Below are 21,785 nucleotides of genomic sequence, written 5' to 3' on the forward strand. Positions count from 1 at the left end.
ACGAAGAGCACTTTCTAAAAGTTGTTTCATTTTGGTTTAAATAAATTACCCGTTAAAACTAAATTACCGTTTTAATTAAAACTGTTTACCGGAAGACAAGTTTTATTTAAAAGACCATTTTAGTGTGAATGAATGGGTTTAGTACGAAATGTTTTTTTTTTTTTTTTTAATTGGTTTTAATCCATTTATTTATTAGCTTCTTTGTCATCCTAATCTCTTTCTATTTTCATCTAATACCTACACTAAAATGACTTTTTAAATAAAAGTTGTCTGAAGGTAATTTTGAATAGTTTTTAACGTAACTTGATGAAATTGATCTTCGGTTTCAAAATTTAAAACAATTTTAAAATACTATGATTAAGCCATCGTCAGTGTGAAAATGGTATAAAACTTAAAAATCTCAGATTTCTTTGACCATTTTAAAATTGTTTTTTTTTTTTTAAACGAAAAATAACATCGTGTGTTGTTTTAATAGTTTGCAAAATATGAAATAAGTATTTTAACCCGTTTCATATTTTGTTGTTCGTTATCAATAGCAAAATATGCAACGAGTTTTATACGATTAAACCGTGCTTTATTGTCAGTATGAATGGGGTACAAGTTTCATAAATATATAAATGTAGGGTGTATGTATGCGTGCTAACGGAAATAGTTTTATTATTTTCTATTTTAAATGGCGCAAGAAGGTAAAAATTCGCACGTGATTTTATTCAAGTAATATAATGCGATAGTTTTTAAAGAGGAGCAATGAGGTTGCATTTTACACCCACTCTAAGAAAACCAACGGCACCCTAATAAATCCACTAACTTCATTGTTCAATATCTTTTATCATGAGCCTGACAATTTAAATAAATTTTTATTTTAAAATACCACATAGATAATTCTTAGTCATTTAGAATGGAAATATTATTACAAGTATTAGTTCAGATAGAAAAATCTAAAAATCCTAAATGACAACAGTTAAAGTCTATAAGCAGGGACTTCTGTTTACATACTAACCTTGAGACAATTACGGCTCCACCCATAGCTCGAATATTAAAACTTATGAATTAAAAGCAATGAGAAAGGATTATAGTGATATTTAAAAGACCGGCTTAAAAACAACACTATGTAATGTGTGTATGCTTATATATAAACATACATATAAGCACATTCATATAAGCATATATATGTATATATAAAAGTATATATATATATATATATATATATATATATATATATATATATATATATATATATATATATATATATATATATATATATATATATACTTGCCTAATTGCCTGTAGTTAATAGTCAATTACTTAAATCTGCATACACAAAAATAAATAAATTTTAAGTAGCTAGTTAAATAGTTCAAAAGTAGATAAATTATTATAGCTTTAGCTGGTTGTATATATATATATATATATATATATATATATATATATATATATATATATATATATATATATATATATATATATATATATATATATATATATATATATATATATATATATATATATATATATATGCTACATAGCATTATTAAAATAAAATGGCAAATGATGAGGGTAATGTAGAGAAGAGCAAATTACTGAATGAGTTTGGTAAGTTAAATAAAAGTTACACACATGTAGGTTTAAGTTCACTCAAACAATTTATCTTAACACTTATTACATATGTTGCTTAGTAATTTTATACATATTTACTAATAACATTTGACTAATAACATCTACAATTTGTCAGGAAAATATTTTTAAGTAACCTCATAAATACATCCTCATAAATACATACACAAAACTTATTTGTTTGTCAAAGGAAGTTTCAATTGGTCATTTATTAAAGCTATTTTATTATATTTTGTTCATTCCTTTCTTCATAAAGTTTTTTCTAACAAAATGTGTCTATGGTGGAAAAGTGGTAAAAATAATTTATTATATACTATTTTACAGATAAGAAAAACCCAACTATATATCTGTGTAGGAATTTAAGTTTCATTTTATCTTTTTCAATCAATCTTTAAGACTGATTTGTATTTGTTAAGGTGACCAATGTTCCCTTTAGGGAGGACAATCCTCCTTTTGTAAGTTCTGTCTCCCTTGAAAAGTGTAAGCGTTTACCAATATTTTTACCATGTATATACCATATTATAGTATATTATTGTTGCAATTAATAAAAAAAAAATTTTATTTATGTAATATATATTTTTTAGTTTATTTGTCCTCCTTTTCATAGTAAAAAAAGTTGGTCACCTTATACCTATATATGTAATTATTATTTATGAAACTGATAATTTTCTACAGGTCAAAAGAAGCAATTTGACCCAAACTTCAAAGGTCCGATAAAAAATCGGTATGAATTCAAGATTTTAAAAAATGATCAGAAATTTGTTTACAAATAATAAATAATTTTTGTTTGTTTTGGTATTCAAGAAATAAGCAGCTTTTTAATTGAAAGTATTTCTTATTTGTTAAATTTTAGTGTAGCAAAAGTATATTTATTACTCAAGTTTAATCTTAGTATCAATCTTTACAATGTTATCTTTGTGTATATATATTTCTTAAAATGTTTTAGAGGATGCACAGATATCATTTGCTGTGTGTTGTTTGCAATTTATATGATTGGAATGATAATAGTGGGTATAGTTGGTAAGTTTTATTTAAAATATTAAAAGATTTTTTAAAAAATACAAATATGTTTTTCATAACTTAATGATCTTGCTTATTTGCAACCAATATATATCCTCATTACTTTACAATAACACTTTAGTTATAGATATTTGACTAATTTTGTTTTTGCTTTTTTATTTACATCGTCTTAAAATATGATGAAAAAAGGAAGAAAAAAAAAGGAAAAAAGGCTGTTTAGTTTAATACAAAACTGTGTAAATATTATGTAAATTTGTATGCTTAATCTGAAAATGATACAGCTTCAGCACTTCTTTATTTATTTTTATTTCTATTAACTTTAGTGAAAAAAATATATTTTAGTATAATTTACTCATGAGCTACATGCTTTCAATGTAGATGATAATAATGCAAGTTAAGTCATAAGATTCAAGGAGTTGTTTCAATGAAATTTCCAAGTTTAAGTAACTTTTGTTGGAACTGCCACTGTCTCTCTCTGTATGTGTGTGTGCATGTATACACACATATACACATATACATACATTTTTTTCTAGCTTATATGCAAGGTGACCCCAAACGACTACTTTACCCTACAGATTCTGATGGTAAGTTGTTTTTAATTTAGAGTTTTCTATTAAAAGTTCTATTAAGAAAACTCAGCTAAAAATTTATCAAAAATTTAAAAAAGCATTTTAAAGCTCTTCACATAATCTTTGACTTAAAAGGCTTGTCTTAGGCTGAAATAATTTACACAGCTAAAAGCTCATTACGATTTGTAAATGTAAAACTGTTCTTACAATAGCTCCCTACTAAGTTTAAGTCTTCTGTGTATAAAACAAAGATTGTTTCTTAACATCATTTTTGTATTTAGATTGGATGCACCTGGTTATAAATTTTAATCTTTCTTTATTTCTATGACTTTAAATGAAATAAATTCAATAATGTTCTCTTTAGGGAAGGTCTGTGGTGTGGACATGTAAGTTTAATTTCTTAAAAATGAATTTTAAACCTGACAATATTTTTTATTGATTTATTTTGAAGAGTATGATTAAAGAAAATTTATATTGAATCAAAATCTTCAAAATAAATTTCAGTATTTAAAAGTAGAAGGATGAGTTAATTATAAATAAAAGGACAAAAAAATAATAACTTTAAGTTGATATGAGCTTTGTAAATAAAGAAACTTAAAAGCTATAAACTTTCTTTAACTTTGTTTGACAGAATTTATTAGCTTATAAAAACTTGATTCACAATTTAGTTCAAATTGCCAAAGTGTGACTTAAAGAATTTAAACTTCAACTCATCTTTTCTCAATCTTTTAGAAACTTCAACTCATCTTTTCTCAATCTTTTAGATTTTTAATTTGTTTGTTTTAGAATTATTTTTTAAAATTAAGAATCTATACATTTTCTTACTAATTTTCTTTTAGACCAGAAAAGAATTTTCTTCATTTTTTTGACTTAAGCAAGTGTGTTACTAAAGGTGCTAGTGATCCATTGACATATGCAAAAAATGGTTTTTCTTGTCCCACTCCTCAGGTATTTAATGTCTTTATATCCTATAATAATTTTTTCAAAGAATAATTGTCAAAAAAAAATCTTGATTCAGAAACAGCAATAATTGTGGCAGAAATGAGAAACTTTTCAAAAAATGTCTTGAAATTACAAGTAGCAGAACGAGAAACTTTTCAAAAAATGTCTTGAAATTTTTTTTTGTAAAAAAAGCCCTAATATAAAAAATAGTGAAATCATAAATCGTTTGAAAAAAAAAAAAAAAAATGAAATAGCTTAAAATATAATCTATGATAACTTAAAAAGACTTGAAACTGGTCAGTCTTTCTCTGATAAAAAGTGCTCTGGTCATCTTACTTCAGAGAAAAGAAAACCAAATTAAAGAGACTTATCAACAATTGAAAAGGTCAGAGAAAATTGGGTCTTAAATATTAAATTAATTGGCAATAGGTCATCAATTAAAAAAAAAAAAGAATATTCGATATATATATTTTTAAAAATGCTCATTAATATAAATTGATGTATTGATTGCCCCAGACTTGTAAGTATGAAACAATAGCTCAGACATACCATGGTCATAAACAGCTTCTTCTATTTATTTGCATGTGTTATGGCAACTTTATCTATTTATTATGGCCAGATTAAGCAAGTTCTCATTACTCTAAAAATTAGCTAAATTGGATAGATGAATATGTCAATTATGTTAGTAAGGAATCCAACCAACCAAATGTGCCTCAAGCATGACCAATTGAGAACTTTTGGGGACATTTGGCTCAAAAGGTCTACAAGGGAGATTGGCAAGCTTCAATAGAGCAAGAAATCTTTATTTAAAAATACTTTTATTTAGAAAAAAATCAAAAAAGTTTTTCTTTTAATTTGTTAATAAGATATTAAAGGTTTTTTTTGTCAAATAACTAATTCATCACCTGTTGATTTATATATAAACAAAAAAAAAGGTATTCATTAAATTAGATTAACATTCCTTTTTTGTCCTCTTCAGCTAAGTTTCCTTTTTAGTTGCTTTCAAGAATAATGATCAGTTTTTCTCTTTAATCTCCTAAAGCTTATTTGATGTTGGCAATCGCTTGCTTTTTTGCTTTGTAAGCTGAAGGTCAAAAGGCAGTATGTGTTAGAATCAGAAAAAATTACTTATCTCATGCTTTGAATATAATTCAACAAATAGCTAAAAACTGTAATCACTCTAAAAAATAAATTGGCTGGACTCACAACACTGCCTAAAAAGCCTAATGATTATTATTAATTATTATTAATGTTGTTTTCATTACTATTATTTTGTTAAAAATTATTAATTGAATCATTAAATCTTTTTATGTCTTAGTTTTATGTACTCTCAAAGCAAGTTTCAAAGTTTTTTAGGTGTGTGTTTCAAAATGTCCACAACAAAGTACTGTTGGTTATGATGTTTCAAATGATGAAATGGTGTGCATAGCTGGTGTCCAGATTTCCAAGGATACTTCATTGGTTAGCAATCTACTTTTAAAGGCATAGTTAATCATTGTTAATTTCAAATAGTTGGTTGCAAGCATTTTCAAAGTTTTCTATTTGATTTATTTAGGATACAAAAAGAAAATTGGTTCAGACTGGCAAGTGTTCCCCTTACTATCTTAAAAGTGATCCAGGTAATTCTCTTTTTCTGTTAAATATTTAGTTGTTTTTTCAATTATATTAGCTCAACTTCTTTTATCTATTTTGAAATTATTCACTTCTAAATTTTCTTCTATAATTATGCTTCTTTTTTTTTATATTGATACATCTTATTCTTTTCATCCAGATGTTATATGTAGTGTATGGGGAATTTAAAATTGAATCTCATTACTTCTACTCTATTCATAAAAGTAGTTTCAACAAATTACAAAGTACTTTTAATAAAAGTGGTTAACTACTATTATACTTCTATTACTTTACTTTCTCTCCCAGAAAATGCTTTTTTGTTGCAAAGTTTGCTGAAATTTGATGTGCTGCAACCATTTTCAATTGATTAAACATGGATTACAGGTCACCTATGACAGGTTAATAGTGCAATAAAATCTGGATCTTAAAGTCCTGCAAGACTGAAAAAACTCCTTTGTGTTTTTATTGGTACAAATCAAAAGCTGCATTTCAAATTTTTTATGTTCAGAAATAACTGTTTGGATAATTATGTTTACTGTCTTTATGTATGTTAACTGTCTTAGACTCCTTTACTGCATGTTTAATGTTCCATGAAACAGAACATTAAATTGTCTCATCAGTTTTGATTTGACAAACAAAAGAAGACTTCCCAAAAAAATTTAAACAATAAATGATGGTAGAGCCAACATTTAAAATTTCATTGCTTAAAAGTTTATTAGAACACACAACTTAAAAAGAAAAAAGAACCCATACAAGTTTCATGGCAAGCTTTTGCAACATTAGAATCACATATGTGAGTGTAGATGTACCAGGAAAAACCAAACATCTCTCTTTTTGTAATTAATAATTAGTTTTTAAGTGATGGTAACAATACTTGTCTTTGGTTTCCTTCTCTTCAACCCATTAGACAAAGTTAGAGTTGAGTCAGGGTTGATAAGATAAGGTCATCAAGTTGACTTGATCAATCAAAAATTGCTCATCTACTAAAAAAAGTTTGCAACACACTACTCTCTAAGACTGGTTGCGTTTATCTTGTTTGAATGAAATAGAAATGTCACAATTTTAAATTTCTTAACAAATCAGTAAATCCTATTTCCATCAACTTTGAAAATTTTTTATTTATAAATTAATTGTTTATGTGATATATTTTTTTAGTGTTCTATCGCTGTATGCCTGTGATGCTTTCAAGTACAATCAATGCTCTGGGAATTATCAATGTAGATGGTTCTAAAGTAAATGGCTCTGATATTGAGCTAGGCCAAACGTAAGATTATGCACTACTTCGTATTAACAAAAACAAAGGTGCCTAATTTAAATTCATAAGAAGAATTATACAGATAGTTTAAGTATTTTACAATTAAATACTGTATAGGGTCCCATTTTTATTTGTTTTAAAATAAATCTTTAGTTTTTGTTAATGATATACTTTAATGAAGTTGTTGCTTAACTATGGATGTAAGAAAATCTTTGATAAATTAAACAATTTCTAGTTACTGAAATGTGCCACCTTTTTATCTGCCCAACATTAAAAATTAAAGTGTTTTATAAAAGAAACATCAATTAATTTACAATCAGTAGATCTGTTGTGTGACTTTCTTAAAATGCTGTTGACTGAAATTCACCTTTTGTTTTATTTTGTACCTTTTTAGTGCTGTACAAATTTTGGCTAACTTCAGAAATCTTGCAATGCAGGTAATTTTGATTTCCAATAAACTAAAATTTGTTTTCAATATTTAGTTTTTTAAAAATCATGATTTTTCTTATAGATTGCTGATGAGTTAAAAGTGGTTTGGGTCTGGATTTTGATGTAAATAATAGATTATACTATTATAATGATTAAGCTTTTAATTGAATATAGAATGTACCTTTATTTTAATTATGCCTTTACAACTATGACTTTAGATGTTAACTTTTTCTAAACTCCCCTCCTTATTTCTTTCAATACTCAATATTTCTCCTATATAAGTGTATTAGAAATATCCTTCTGATGGAGAAGACTTTATTGTAGTTATGACATCACAAGTGAAGTAAAAAAACACAATGAAGTAATTTTATTAAGTTGGTACTCTTATAAGTCACACATTATCTCAATCTATCTTTCAATCTATTTTAGAATGAAACTATAATGTTTATACTCTTATTTTTTATAAGTTAAACATCAACTCAATTTTTATAAGTTAAACATCAACTCAATCATCTATTTTAGAATGAAACTATAATTTTTATTTTTTGTACTAAACTTTTTTTTTTAAATATTTGTTGCTCTTGTTCAATCTCTTTTCTTTCCTTTTCATCTTCATTTCTCTATTTTTATAACCTCTTTTGGATAAGATAATGGAGCAGTTTTTGTTTTTACATATTACAATTTCTTTAAACTCTAAATAGATTTGAATTTTTTTTAAAAAAAATCTCTTATGATGAAAAGCTTCTTTATTAATTCTAGTGGATTTATAATATCAATGGTGGCTTCAATGTTATACATAATACTAGCAAGGTTTGATTTGTTTTTCATTGTTTCCTAAAAACTTTTTCTGTGTAAAATCAACATTGTTTTTTATAAAATATTTGTTTCAGAACTTTGCTTAATGATCTGTTTAAAAGTGAAATTTGATTGTTATTTCTCAGATGGATAACTTTCCCGTTAGTTGTATTTACTGGGTTAGGTGTTCTTGGACTCATAGGTTATGGTATGTTGAAATTTAGATTTACTGTTGTTTCAAAAATTTATTTTAGATATTATGTAAATTTATAGTTTTTATCATTAAAACTATAATTTAAAAAAAATGAAATGGAATGAAAAGTTTTCCTTAAAGTTTAAGAAAAAAGAAACTTTTTGTTGAAGTTTATTGTGGAGGAATAAAAACAACCATTTCTCACTCATTATTTTTTATTTTATCAAAGATTTGAGCTTCTGTTTCAGTTTGTAATAGTTATAAACTGTTTGGATGTAAATATTAAAGAGCAAGCGGCTTAGAAAGTTAGATTTGTCTATTGCACAATGATTTGTATATTTTTTTGATTTATATATTTGTATAGTTTTACATGCTATGTATAGGCAAAACAGGTTTTTTTATACCTGAAATTCTTTCAAAAACAGCTCTTGATGTTAAATTGGTTATTTTGTATTTTTGTCAATCAATCATTTGTAATTCCATGAGTCACTTTAAATATTACTTTTATGTGTGTAGGGATTTATTATGTATTTGCTAAATATAAGTACTTGGTTGATACAAACACAAGTAAAGACATTGTGTGGAGAATTTCAATCAAGTTTAGTGATTTCGCTGGCAACAAAAACACTTGGCTTGTACTAGGTTAGTTTTTTTTTTTATTTGAAAATAAAAACAAAATACTTTTCTATAATTGAATTAAAACTTTTTCTCACTCTCAGGTTATAATCTATTTTGAATGCCTTTACACTTTCAAGTTATTTGAAAATTTTATTTAGGTATTGTCTTGGCTGTCGTTTTCCTTATTCTGTTTCTCATCATGATTTTTTTGATCCATCGTGTGAGAATTGCATGTCAACTTATTGGAGAAGCTAGCAGGTGTACACTCTTGACTTTTTGTTGCATCGGTTTGCACTACATAAAATAGAGAACTTTAGTTTTTGGTTATCTTGTACTTCTCCCATTCCTTAAGATACAGATTAGTAAAAAGATTAAAAAGTCTAATGCTCTTTTTAGAGGTCAAAATGTTTTTTTTTGTTGTAACACTTCTATTGATTTTTAGAGCTGTTTGTTCAATGTTGTCAACATTATTTTTTCCCTTGTTACCATGGTTATTTCAACTTGCATGGTTTGCTTGGTTCATAGTTGTTTTGTTGTATCTTTTCATCTTTTTTTTTTTTTTTTTTTTTTCACCTATTAAACTAATTTTGTTAAAAATTTTCTTAAGCAAAAAATTATTTTCACAGAAATAATTTAAAATTTACAACAATAGCAAAAAAGATGAGATCATCTCCTTTTATCACTTTTTACTTTGTAACTTTGAAATTTGTAGCTTTAAAATTTACTGTCAGAAATGGAATTTTTATAGCTGTTAGTACTACTTGTTAATTTTCATTGCTTTTTTTTTACTTTTATCATGGTATTTCACAACTTTTAAAAACATTTAACATTGCACAGATTAAAGTTCTTTATGGCTTTTTTTTTTTTTTTCAGTTAAAGTTTAGCAATTTTTAGATTTTGTCTAAATAGTTTTAAACAAATATTTAAACTATAAATTGTCAACCTGTAAATGAGAAAAAGTAACTAATTATTCAAGAATTTTTAAGAGCATCTCAACATTAAGTTGCTTTTCAATTCTGAGTTTTCAACACAGGATTTTGTAAATTTATTAAACCCTGGAGGAAGAACAATGGTTTTGGCATTACTTTGGTTGCAGTATGATTTGAGTCTGGTTTCAAGGATAATACCTTTTATTGGTATTATCCTTGATCAAGTTTTGTTTAAGGAATTTGTTGACATAGTAGTTTCCACATGCTGAGCATTTTTCCCTAACATTAAATAGATTTCTTATGTCAAATGGAACTAAGCAATATCAAGTATCTGCTAATGACTCTGTTTATAACTTGACCATTGGCGAAGTTTGCAGTTTGAACACATTCTCATCTTTATACCCTAACTCCACAGCTACTTGTTTGTTTGCAAAATATGTAGAAAATGTTAACCTACTTCGCTTTCAAGTATTTCATTTATTTGGTTGGTTGTGGGGCTCACAGTTTATTATTGCATTTACAGAGTGCAGTTTGGCTGGTGCCTTTGCTTCATTTTATTGGGCAAAGCGTAAACCTCAGGTTTTTCTTTTAAACTTCAGGTTTTTCTTTTAAATTTCAGGTTTTTTTTTTGTTTGTTAGTAATATTAGTTTTGTTGTAAATTCTTTTTTAACTCAACAACCAAAACTCAATGGTTGTTATTAAATATTACATGGAAGTTGGGGGTAAATTAATTTATTTAACTTTTATAGGATATTCCGTCTTTCCCAGTATTTGCAGGCATGTGGAGAGCACTAAGGTATACTCATATTTAGATTTATTTAAATATTTATTTATTTAAGATTCAAAAAGAGTATTGCTTTATAATATTATCTGTTTATTTTTTAGTTTTTACAATTGTATATCTATTATTCAGATTTAGGTCAAACCTTTAACTAAAAAATATTTATATATTTATTTTTGAATTATGATTTAAAAAGTTTTTAAATATTTTTTAATACACAAAAACTCTCAAAAATTATCCTTAAGTCAAAAGTAGATACTTTACGCTAAATAAAAAAAATGATAGTAAAAGAGAGTGTAAACTTAATACCAAAAAAGGTATGATATGCTTTCTGAACAAATTCTCAAATTTTTTAATCTGTTGTTTTTATAAAACAAAGTACCTGTATATATAACAAATTACAACTGCTTTAATTTCAAAATTGCTATATTTTTATAATTTACTATCAGCATTATATTTTTGTAATTTACCATTATGAAATTTAATTAGTAGTTGTTAAAAAAAATTCTTCATCTTTACAAAAATAATTATAATTCAAAAGACTTTTTGCTATTAATAAATGAGATTTTATAGTTTGAAATATTTCTTTTATTTCAGTTAAATTAAATTTTAGCTATCACACTGGTTCATTAGCATTAGGAGCAGCCATTATAGCAGTTGTCAAACTGATTCGGATAACATTAGAGTATATTGACAGAAAATTAAAAGGTTATTTTGTATAAATTTTTTATTTTTATGATAATAAAATATTACAATAAATTAATTGCGTTTTGCACAAAAAAAATTTTTTTGTAAAATTTTTGTGCAAATTTCATAAAATGATTTTGAAATTAACGGCTCACTAAATTTCAATTCAAGAAAAATTTTCTTTATAGAGAACACCGACAATCCTGTAGCAAGTTTCATTATGAAGTAAGTTTAAAAAGTTTAAGCTGTGAACTGTTATATTTAAAATTGAACTGTTATATTTTTGTATAGAATTAACTCTAACTTAAAAAACAATAATGCACATTATTTTTCACCTAACATTCATTTTTTAAAGTCAACTTTTATTTCTGTATAATGTTTTTAAAACTTAAACATAGGTAACTATTTTTGTAATAATTTTATTAATGTTGAATTATTTAAAAAATCTAGGAAACTATTACATTATGGTGTGATTTTTTGTACAGAGTTATTAATTTTTTTTTGTGAACAGTAAATTCAGAAAATACTTTGTAGGTGTTTAAAATGCTGCTTTTGGTGCCTAGAAAAGTGTCTGAGGTTTTTAAACAAGAATGCATATATAATGGTAAGTGAAATACCACTAAAAGTAAGATGTTTTTACTTCAATAGCAATTAAGAAGAATTTTATATATGTGAATAAGTCCTCCTCCAAAATCTAATTTACCAGAAATATAGGTATAAAGTTGAGGAAAGAAAGTGTTAATTAAATTCTGTTTATTACAAATAATTTTTTTTGTTAGTTAAACTTTTCTTAAAAAAAGGCAATCTGATGAGAAAAAAAGACAAAATGATCTTAAAATTAAATTAATAGCAATTCAAATTTATGCTTCTGTTGTAAGCATGCTTTCAAAGTGTCGATCTTATAACCAAATAGTATAAAAAATCATTTAACTATCTTTTCTGCAGATTGCTATATATGGTCACAATTTTTGTGCTTCTGCTAAAGAATCATTTAGTTTACTGGTACGAAATCCAGTTAGGTAATTCATTTTGTTGTAGTAGTTTATGTAAAATGTTTTAGTATTTTTTTGCCATAATTTAAAAAAACTTTTTTTTTATATACAATATGCCATTTGTAATCCCCTGAAATTATTTTTAAAGGGTACTAGCTATAAATGGTATCACTGGATTCATTTTGTTTCTTGGAAAAGTGCTTGTTACTGGTGGAGTTGGTAAGTTATTTTTCTAGTTATACAGTTATATAGTTCAGTATTAAATCGATTTTGTCTAGTTTCATGTCCTAGTTTAGTATTGAACTAGTTTTAAAATCAACACCAAAAAAAGGTGAAGATTGGAAATATCAAGATTCAGATTTATGCAGCATGCAACCATAAAATCTGCATTTACTTTGGCATAATTATTGTGTTAATTTTTAATAGACATCAATGCCAAAACTTTCATGATGCCAAGGTTGTATTCAAACAGAATGGAACTCTTCCTTACACAGCAAAACACTCAGGATTTAGTTAGAGATATCAGATTTCTGGGAAAAATACCAGATTTTTGGGGAAAATGTCTTTGTCCTACCAGTTCATCAGATTTAAATCCACTTGATTACTCAATTTGGGCATACATTGAGTCAGAGGCCTGTGAATTCTCTCATAATAGTGTCATTGACCCTAAAGATATCCATCATTAAGCATTGGAACACTATGCCCAGCAACTATTTCACAAAGGCTTGTAAGAGGTTTAAGGCTAATATTAAAGCTGTAATCAATGCCAGTAGATTTCATGTTGATTAATATATTTGAAGTTTATGTAAAATCTATAAAATAATTTATTTTTTTTTAAAGTGTATGGTTGTTTTGAATTTTCATTTTTTTCTTATCACTAAGGCTTGTGCAGATTTTACTGGTACATGTTGTATGGTTTATAGATAAAGTTAAAAGAAATATTGTTTTTTTCAATGTCATCAAGAGCCTAAAAAAGGTCTAGTTTTATAAGATGTTGAGGTGCTATTGTAGCATTTTTTGAAAAATTTTTTTTCTTTCCTAGGTCAATGACCAATTTTTTTCAAATACCAATATCTATTTTTTAAATTTTAAATTTTTTCAAAATATATATGAATTTAAATTTCAGCAGTTGGAAGCTTTTTCTGGTTTGCAAAATACAATGCATTACAGCCTGACAAACTACATTATTCTATTGCTCCTATTCTGGTATGGTATTATTTTTTGATGATGTAATCTCATTGAAAGTAAACATAAAATCATTTTCTAATTTGTCTTGTTTTTTACAGATTTGTACAATTGGTGCATACCTTGTTACAATGCTTTTCTTCAGTGTCTATGACATGGGAATTGATACTCTTTTCTTGTGCTTCTGTACGTTTTTATTTATAAGTGCTAGAGAATATTTTAAAATGAAATGCATATTTTTGTTGTTTGTAGTGTGTGTAAGAGGGTGTGAGGCAGAAGAGCATGAAAGAAGGAGCTTGGAAATTTAATCTACATTTAATTTTACTTTTTTAAAACTATTTGACTATTGTTAATGAACTTCTTTTACATTTAGTGGAAGATCTTGAGCGCAATGATGGTTCTGTAGAAAAGCCATACTATATGTCAAAAGAGCTGAGAAGTATCATGAATATTAAAAATGCGCCGAGTAATGATATTTCAATGTCACCAACCCGAACATAGTTGTTCTTTCATGTTGGTTTTTACTTCATTTATTGAAGATTTCATTTATAAGTTTTCTGAAATCTTTTTTAGTAACCATCTTGAATATTAGAAAAAAGATTTTTCTATGGTTACTTTTTTTCTATTGTTGCTATTTTTTTTATGTCAGTAAGCTTTTTATATTCATGATTTGATTTGATTTTCATGAGTGTTGTTAGTATAAAATGTTCATGTGTGGATAAAATCTAGTTGTTCTGTATCATGTCTTTTTGCTATGAGTATTATTTACTTTTATTTTTACACAAGTATTTAAGTATTATTAGTAAATATTGAATATGTTTGAGTTTAAACTGAGAAAATTATAATTAGCATGCAAAAAATGTCTTTTCAAAAGATTTGTAGCTTTTTTGTTAAGAGATGGAAAAAAAAATTTACCTTTTTTCTTTGTTTTCTTTTTATATCTTATAATTCTTTATATACCTTATATTTCTGTTATACTTCTGTATAAAAAGATTAAATGCTAAGCATTTTTATCTCTTATATGTGCTAAGAGTTTTTATCTCTTATATGTGCTAAGCATTCAATCTTTTGTTAACTTCAAATCATAATTTATATGTGAGATTTCAGCCAACTAGTTGTTTTTTGGAAATTAATAAATCCTATACCACAGACTAATTTAATAAAGGTATACACAATCGTGCTGTAAGTTTAGTATTATGCGTGATTTTTGTTACTATTTCGAAAATTTAATTGAGTAAGTAATTTCAGTATCTTAAATAATTGCTGTTTTATTCAGAGATAAAATTGTTATTTTTCTGAACAAAACTGTAATTTAATAAATATATGTAATGTATTAGTAAAAATGCTAAAATGCATAAATAAAAATGTAATAAAGTTTGGAAAGCATTCAAGTCTGTTTAGAAAAAGAAGCCTTAGTGAGATAAAATCATCAGAACACCAAAACTTTGTAGATGGTCGGAGATGCCTGCCACAGTCTCACACCTCTTCAAAAATTATAAAAAACTTTAATCCTGGGACAGGGGCTGTTATTGGGCAGTTTTTTTCTTCAGGAAAAGAGGAGCTTGAAAGGGCAATCAAAAATTCAAAAGAAGCTTTTGAAGTTTGGTCACAGCAGACAGCCTCTGAACGTAGCAGTATCTTTAGAAGAGCAGCAAAAGCAATTCGATTAAAGAAACTTGATATTGCTAGACTTGAAACCATAGATACAGGTAAAATTAAAGATGAATAAAAAAAATGCTTGTTTTCCATTGTTTTTATTTTTTTTAAATGTATTTATATAGTATTACATAAAAGTTCTACTTTCATGTAGTTGTGTTTATCCTCTTTAATGTTTGATTTAGCATTGGGTTTTATTTGGTTAAGAAATTTTTTTGGTTTCCTAATTTTATTGATTTTTTTACCTTTTATTTTTCAAAGATTTTAATGTTTTCATGAATTCTATAAGAAGAGATTCAACCAATGAAGATTCTTTTTCAATTTTACTAGAAATATTCATCCATTTAAGCAATGTAATGCAGAGAAACATTAACAAGTTTTATTATGTAATTAAAACAAGTTTTATTATGTAATTAAAAATGTATATTTTTAGATACTGACTTTAAGCAACAACAAAAAGTATTAAATAAAACTTCAGACATTTACAAAACAATTTTAAATAAAAAATTGACTTTTTACTGAGATTTTATAGTTGTATGTTGTAAAAACCTTCATCTATTTAAGTCAGCATTTGCTTTTTTCTAAGTTTTTTGTTTTGTTTTGTTTTTAGCTAATAATTTAAAACATATAACCAGGTAATATCTGTTTTATACTAAACTAAACAACCATATATCTAGAAAAGCAATTTTCCAACTGCACCAGTATAAAGTGCTTTGCCAGGAAACTAAATGAATCCAGCAATACCATTTATAGCTAGACTTGCAAGCCATTGGTAAATAGAACAGGTGGCTGGCTCACAAGTTCAAGTGGCTGGATAGCCAGCTAGCTACTAAAAAAAAACACAAAACTAGCTGCGGCTGGCTTATAAAGAATGAGGCTGGCTAGCCGACTGAAAGTGGAAAATATCCTCTCTTGTTTTTAGTTATTACTAAATTTATAACACACCCCTAAATTATTTCACAGCAAATTAATGTTTTTGTGTATAAAAAAAATCATATTCATATTAGTTGGGTCCAGTAGACTTCTGCAAGAATTAACAATCAATCCAGCAGTTGAAAACATGGATTCTACTGCTACACCACTTGATGCAATACATAAATATTCATTCGCCAAACGTGCCAGATAGGGAAATTTTTTATGGTTATTTTTCCAAAACACCACAGGATCTTTTTCTTCTTCTTCTGTTAGCAGACAATTAACATAATTATTTACTTCCCTTGCTAGTATTTGATGCTTACTTTGATCATGATTTGGTAGCGTAATTTTTATTTCTGGAAGCAGTAATTTCTTCGCAGTTGGATGATTTTCTAAAACATAATGATTTTAATTGAACATCATAATGGTTTTAATTGAACAACATAAACATTTAATTGATCAACATTTTTGGTCAATTGAATGTTTGTTTAATATTTGATTAATTAAAATTAGTTATATTATTTAACATTTTTATTTTATTTATATCATAACTTTTATTTATTTAGCTTACCATCTTATTTTATATTATTTAACTTACCATCTTTTAGTAGTTTATTATCATTTTTATCAACTGCATTGTTAATTGCTGAATTTGAATTTGAACTTTCTGTAAAACTTGATAAAGTCTCTAAGAGTATATCAGTTGCATGATTATTTGGAAAGATGGATTTAACTGCTGGATCTAACAAACATGATAATTTGGCTGTTTTTGACAGTTTCAGACGCTGCTCTAATTTTGAGCTACAAGCTAATTTAAGCTTTTTTATCACAGGTAAATCGTCAGAAGATACCTGGAGGAGTGATGCAACTTTATTCTTGACCAATGGCAAAACAGAAAGAGTTACCCCCACTCACTACGTCTGTCAAGTTTTGAAATGATTTATTGAACTTTACAAGTTCGCTTAATAATTTTAGATCAAATTCATCTAGACACAATTCTCTTTTTCCAATTTTTTTTAAAAGTTTTTTTATACCATTATATAACTGTTCAATAGACTCTGTCATAAAAAGTGCACTGTTCCATTGACTACATACTTGGAGTTTTAAACTGTTACGTTGTTTGGATTTGTATTTTGAGTTCTCTTCAAATAGATTATCATTTTTTTCATATTCATTCCCACTATCTACAATAACAGGATTGTCATTTGGGTTTAATTGATTCTCATTCGATATTAGTTTAATTGGGAATTGTTCATCAAGATTAACAAGTTCTTTTACTTCAGCAATTTTTTGTAATTTATTATAAACATCCACAACATCATTTGTACACAAAAATTCGTTAATTAGAACAGTAGATTTGAAGCTCAAACATGTAACAATATTTTGACATTTCTTGAGCAATTTTAAGACTTCCGAACATTTGTTAAGGCCATCAGAAACCAGAAGTAAATTCAGCACATGAGCTAAGCAATGTTGTGGCTCTTCACAACCCAGTAGACTAGAAGTCTTCATCATATTTGCAGCACCATCGTGAACATTATGCAAATGTAACTCTCCATACTGCTTGCTAAACATATCTTTGATAATATTCTTCATAAAATCTGCAATATTTTCTGCTGTGTGGTTTTCCAGTGGTGTACAAGCTAAAGTAAAAATTTTTCTATCCCATTCACTGGTTATTACTGAACACTTTACACCTATATATGACAGTTTTTTGTATTTATCTGTCCAGCCATCAAAGAGTAAAGAAGCAGCAATGGAATATTTTAAAACATCTTTGACACTGCTTTTGACAGCTTTGAACATATCAGTTAAAGCCCAGCATGCCAAAGATAAGTGTGATGGAGTGACTATACCTAAATTATTTTCAAAAAAATTTATAAAACCATTTCTTTCAACAAGATTAAAAGATAGCAAATCGGTACAAAACCAAAGTGCAATGTCACGAGTAATCTCAAATTTTGCTTTCAATGATGAACTGCTAACGCTGCACCAATTTTTTAAGATGTTGTTATTTTTTTCTTCAGTAGATACTTTATCAATAATAATTTTGTGTACTAAAAACAAATGATTTTTCATGTTTCCACTTGATGTAGAACATTTTACTGAATGAATTTTCGACAAATGGGCAGGCTTTTTATTATCTAATTTGGCTTTTTCAATTTCCAAACATGGTTTGCAATAATAATTGCTTTCATCGAGATTTTGACCATCTTCAGCTACTAATTCTCCATAATAATTCCAAACAAGTGAAGCACATTTTTTTTTAAAGGTGCTGCACAATCTTATCTTCAAATATTTTATTGATGAGTTTTCATTTGGTTTGTGACAAGATAATGGTGTATTATTTATTGGTCTTTTCATATTAAATCTCTAATTACCAAAAAGTAAATGTACTAGGAAGAAAAGGAAATTTCTTTTACATGCAGTTTGCTCCTAATGCGACGGTAAATAAGAAATATTTGTTATCAAATTATAAACCGAGTCAAACCATGGAAGTAAAAATTATTATATTGCCATGGTCAAACGAAAAATAAGCGCAAAAATGAAGTAAGCACAACAAAATTCATAAAAATCAGAGAAAAAAAAAAAGATTGAGCGTAACATAGTTTTAAAAAACAAAAACTGGCCATTTCAGCTGTATTTTAGCGGCAGCTGCATTTTGAATAAAATAGCGGCTATTAGTGGCTATTGATAAAAAACTGGCAGTAGTTGGATATTAACTAAATTGGCGGGAGCGGATGAATAGAGGCGGTGGCTACCAAGTCTATTTATAGCCTTTTAATGTAATTTCATTGCAAATGACAAGTTGCATATAAATGAAATAAATTTAAAATTACATTAAGAAAAATGTTATTAATGTTTCTGATATTTATACTACATTTGAATATACAGAATTATTAGAACAAAAACTGAAAAACTACATCTCACATAAATTTGTCTTATTAATGTTTAAATGTAGTTTCGTAAAATTCTGGCTTGCATGTTACTAGGAAAGACTATCACTGAATCGAGCAATGATGTAGATGCTGTTATTGAATCCTGTAACTATTTTGCTTCTTTATGTTACATGCTTCATGGTCAACAAATACCTATTCATACTGGTGCTTTGGCATACACTGTACGAGAGCCTCTTGGTGTGTGTTCAGGTAGAAATGTTTCAACTTCGTAGTTTTAGTTGTAGTTTAGTTGTACTTAATGATTTCATTATTTAAAGGTTATTTTAAGTTTAAAGATTTACAGAGTTTCATATTATTTAAGGCATTGGGGCTTGGAATTTTCCATTTCTGAACATTGCATGGAAAGCTTTGCCTGCTTTAGCTTGTGGAAATACTTTGGTATACAAGCCTTCACCTCTTGCTCCTATCACAAGTGTTGTTTTTGCTGAGATAATGGCAGATGTCGGCCTTCCAGCTGGTTGTTTAAACATAGTACAAGGTGATGCTGATGTCGGTCAATATTTATGCCAACACAAAGATATTGCTAAAATTTCTTTTACTGGAAGTATATCAACTGGATCTAAGGTAAATTGAAGTTAGTCTTGTTTAATTTTTAAAATGGTTTGTCTGATGAGTGTTTTTTTTCAAATAATGAATCCTTTACTTTAATTATAATACCAGTATTTTAATTTATATATACATAACACTTTGTATCATTATTTACTTCTATTTTAAAATCATTTATTAACAATTTAGTAATTTAACATCAAGTTTTCGAGTTGTTTTCTAACTTGCATAATAAACTTTAAAAATGATTTTTATTTTACCTTTCTTACATAACCGGTATGTTTTGCTTTACAAAAACTTGTTTCACCAATTATAAAATGACTTGAGCAAGTTTATTTCTGCTAAGAGAAAAATTTGTTATATGTTTTTTTCATTTTTAATTTCTTAGTGTAATAAAGATTGATTGTTAGAATTTCTCATTTAGATAATGATAGCCTGTGCACCAACAATAAAGAAAGTGACTCTAGAATTAGGAGGCAAATCTCCTCTTATTATATTTGAAGATACTGATATTGATAATGCTGTACAAGGTGCACTAATGGCTAATTTTATCATACAGGGAGAAGTAAGATTTTAATATAATAAACTTTTGTTTGTTATGATATTGTGTTTATAAGACATTTTGTGTGTGTGTGTGTGTGCAACAAATGTTTTAATTAAAGGTAGTTTAAATTTGTTTTATTGATTCTGCATTTTTCTTTAGGCTTGCTCTAATGGTACTAGAGTTTATGTACAGGAATCAATCTATGAAGATTTTCTCGTAAAAGTTTTAGAAGCCACAAAAAATTTAATTGTTGGTGATACGATGAATGCTCGAACACATATCGGTGCATTAATCAGTGCTGAGCATTTAGAGAAAGTTGAAGGTTTCATTAATAGAGCTGTTTCTGTGGTATAGTAAAATATTACTTAAGGAAATTTCTTAAAGTCTTTCCAGTATCCTCCAATGAAAGATAAATATTTTCATTACATTAAACTGTTTTAAACTTTTATGGAAAGATGATAAGTTCTATCACTTTAACTACTAACATCTTGTGCAAACAAAACTTTAGCTGCGTAGATCTTTTGCAAATAAATAATTGGCTTCATTGATTTTTTAATCAATTTAAAACCAATTATGCATTTACACTTAAGTATATTGAATGACTATAAAACAAAAAACTTTGTTTATTTCAGGGAGCAAATATTTTATTTGGAGGAGATAGGCCAAATTTTAAGAATCGACCTTATGCTAATGGCTACTATGTTAACCCATGCATTATGGTTGACTGTCATGATGATATGGAAATAGTAAAAGAAGAGCATTTTGGCCCTATTATGTGCATCATGAGGTTTTCAACTGAAGAGGAAGTTATAAATAGGGCTAACAATACATTAACTGGTCTTGCAGCAGGTGTATTTACAAAGTAAGCAATTGATTTTTGTATGCTGGCTCTATCATAGAAGCTATTATTAAGTAAACTCCCAAAGTAGGAAGTTGTATTACATGTGGATTGTTAATAAACTTTTAGATATAAGAATAATGTTTTGGGAATAATATTCTTCTGTTAATTTTAAGATATTTAACATTTTACAGGACAACACCTGGGCTTAACAAAAAAATGATTGATGCAAATACTTTTATTATACTTAATTTCAATATATAAACAATATGGTTTTTATCTTAGAAATATATCAAGAGCTCATAGAGTAATATCCAAATTTCATGCTGGTTCTTGTTATATAAACACATATAACATGTATCCTGTACAAGTACCTTTTGGTGGCAACAAAATGTCTGGCATTGGCCGTGAAAATGGAACTCAAGTTATTGAACATTACACACAAACAAAGAGTGTTTATGTTGAACTGAATGATGTGGAGAGTATTTTCAAGTGATGCTCTTAAAAATTTTTATAGTATTTTTATTTTTGATAATCTTGATGAAGAATGTTATAGTCTTAACGCTATAATTCTTATTATTTTGTTGTTGTTTTTTTTTTTTGTTTGTTTGTTTTTTTTTGTTTTTTTGTTGTTTTCTTATAAATTGAAAAGATTTTTATTTAATTAGAATTAAATTTTTATCTGAATAAAAAATTATTTACAAA

At 26.8% G+C, this 21,785-nt stretch overlaps 3 protein-coding genes across 3 annotated transcripts; 2 read left to right on the forward strand and 1 right to left on the reverse strand.

Moving 5' to 3' along the window:
• Nucleotides 1-1,482: 1,482 nt before the first annotated feature.
• On the forward strand, nucleotides 1,483-14,540 carry LOC145181461 (choline transporter-like protein 4). The gene is made up of 26 exons (XM_090071084.1): nucleotides 1,483-1,593; nucleotides 2,290-2,338; nucleotides 2,561-2,634; nucleotides 3,168-3,218; nucleotides 3,568-3,589; nucleotides 4,043-4,151; nucleotides 5,502-5,606; nucleotides 5,701-5,764; nucleotides 6,912-7,020; nucleotides 7,406-7,448; nucleotides 7,523-7,563; nucleotides 8,200-8,250; nucleotides 8,382-8,443; nucleotides 8,945-9,070; nucleotides 9,205-9,304; nucleotides 9,489-9,581; nucleotides 10,269-10,554; nucleotides 10,726-10,772; nucleotides 11,371-11,465; nucleotides 11,633-11,669; nucleotides 11,979-12,048; nucleotides 12,390-12,463; nucleotides 12,585-12,655; nucleotides 13,563-13,642; nucleotides 13,723-13,807; nucleotides 13,995-14,540. Exons 1-26 carry the CDS (start codon nucleotides 1,542-1,544, stop codon nucleotides 14,120-14,122), a joined length of 2,124 nt encoding a protein of 707 aa, XP_089927210.1. The 5' UTR covers nucleotides 1,483-1,541; the 3' UTR covers nucleotides 14,123-14,540.
• Nucleotides 14,541-14,926: 386 nt separating this feature from the next.
• Nucleotides 14,927-21,657, forward strand: LOC145180966 (4-trimethylaminobutyraldehyde dehydrogenase-like). Its single transcript, XM_080055937.2, has 7 exons — nucleotides 14,927-15,330; nucleotides 19,186-19,341; nucleotides 19,454-19,716; nucleotides 20,123-20,263; nucleotides 20,402-20,590; nucleotides 20,875-21,104; nucleotides 21,366-21,657. The coding sequence occupies exons 1-7, from the start codon at nucleotides 14,964-14,966 to the stop codon at nucleotides 21,574-21,576; spliced, it is 1,557 nt and encodes a 518-aa protein (XP_079912063.2). The 5' UTR covers nucleotides 14,927-14,963; the 3' UTR covers nucleotides 21,577-21,657.
• LOC145193359 (uncharacterized) lies at nucleotides 16,781-18,778 on the reverse strand. The gene has a single exon (XM_090071085.1). The coding sequence runs from the start codon at nucleotides 18,554-18,556 to the stop codon at nucleotides 17,063-17,065; it is 1,494 nt and encodes a 497-aa protein (XP_089927211.1). The 5' UTR covers nucleotides 18,557-18,778; the 3' UTR covers nucleotides 16,781-17,062.
• Nucleotides 21,658-21,785: the final 128 nt, after the last annotated feature.

Source organism: Hydra viridissima, unplaced genomic scaffold, assembly GCF_058129835.1.
Source record: "Hydra viridissima isolate aposymbiotic clone 2 unplaced genomic scaffold, HvirCarnegie_v1 scaffold_14, whole genome shotgun sequence".
Taxonomy (NCBI): domain Eukaryota; kingdom Metazoa; phylum Cnidaria; class Hydrozoa; order Anthoathecata; family Hydridae; genus Hydra; species Hydra viridissima.

Coding starts and splice junctions, on each gene's coding strand:
- LOC145181461 (XM_090071084.1), top strand. CDS start 1,542: ATGGCAAATGATGAGGGTAATGTAGAGAAGAGCAAATTACTGAATGAG. Junction 4,152..5,501: donor TTTCTTGTCCCACTCCTCAG/GTATTTAATGTC, acceptor AAAGTTTTTTAG/GTGTGTGTTTCAAAATGTCC. Junction 13,643..13,722: donor ATTCTATTGCTCCTATTCTG/GTATGGTATTAT, acceptor TGTTTTTTACAG/ATTTGTACAATTGGTGCATA.
- LOC145180966 (XM_080055937.2), top strand. CDS start 14,964: ATGCTAAAATGCATAAATAAAAATGTAATAAAGTTTGGAAAGCATTCA. Junction 19,717..20,122: donor GTATATCAACTGGATCTAAG/GTAAATTGAAGT, acceptor TTTCTCATTTAG/ATAATGATAGCCTGTGCACC. Junction 21,105..21,365: donor GCAGCAGGTGTATTTACAAA/GTAAGCAATTGA, acceptor TTTTTATCTTAG/AAATATATCAAGAGCTCATA.
- LOC145193359 (XM_090071085.1), bottom strand. CDS start 18,556: ATGAAAAGACCAATAAATAATACACCATTATCTTGTCACAAACCAAAT.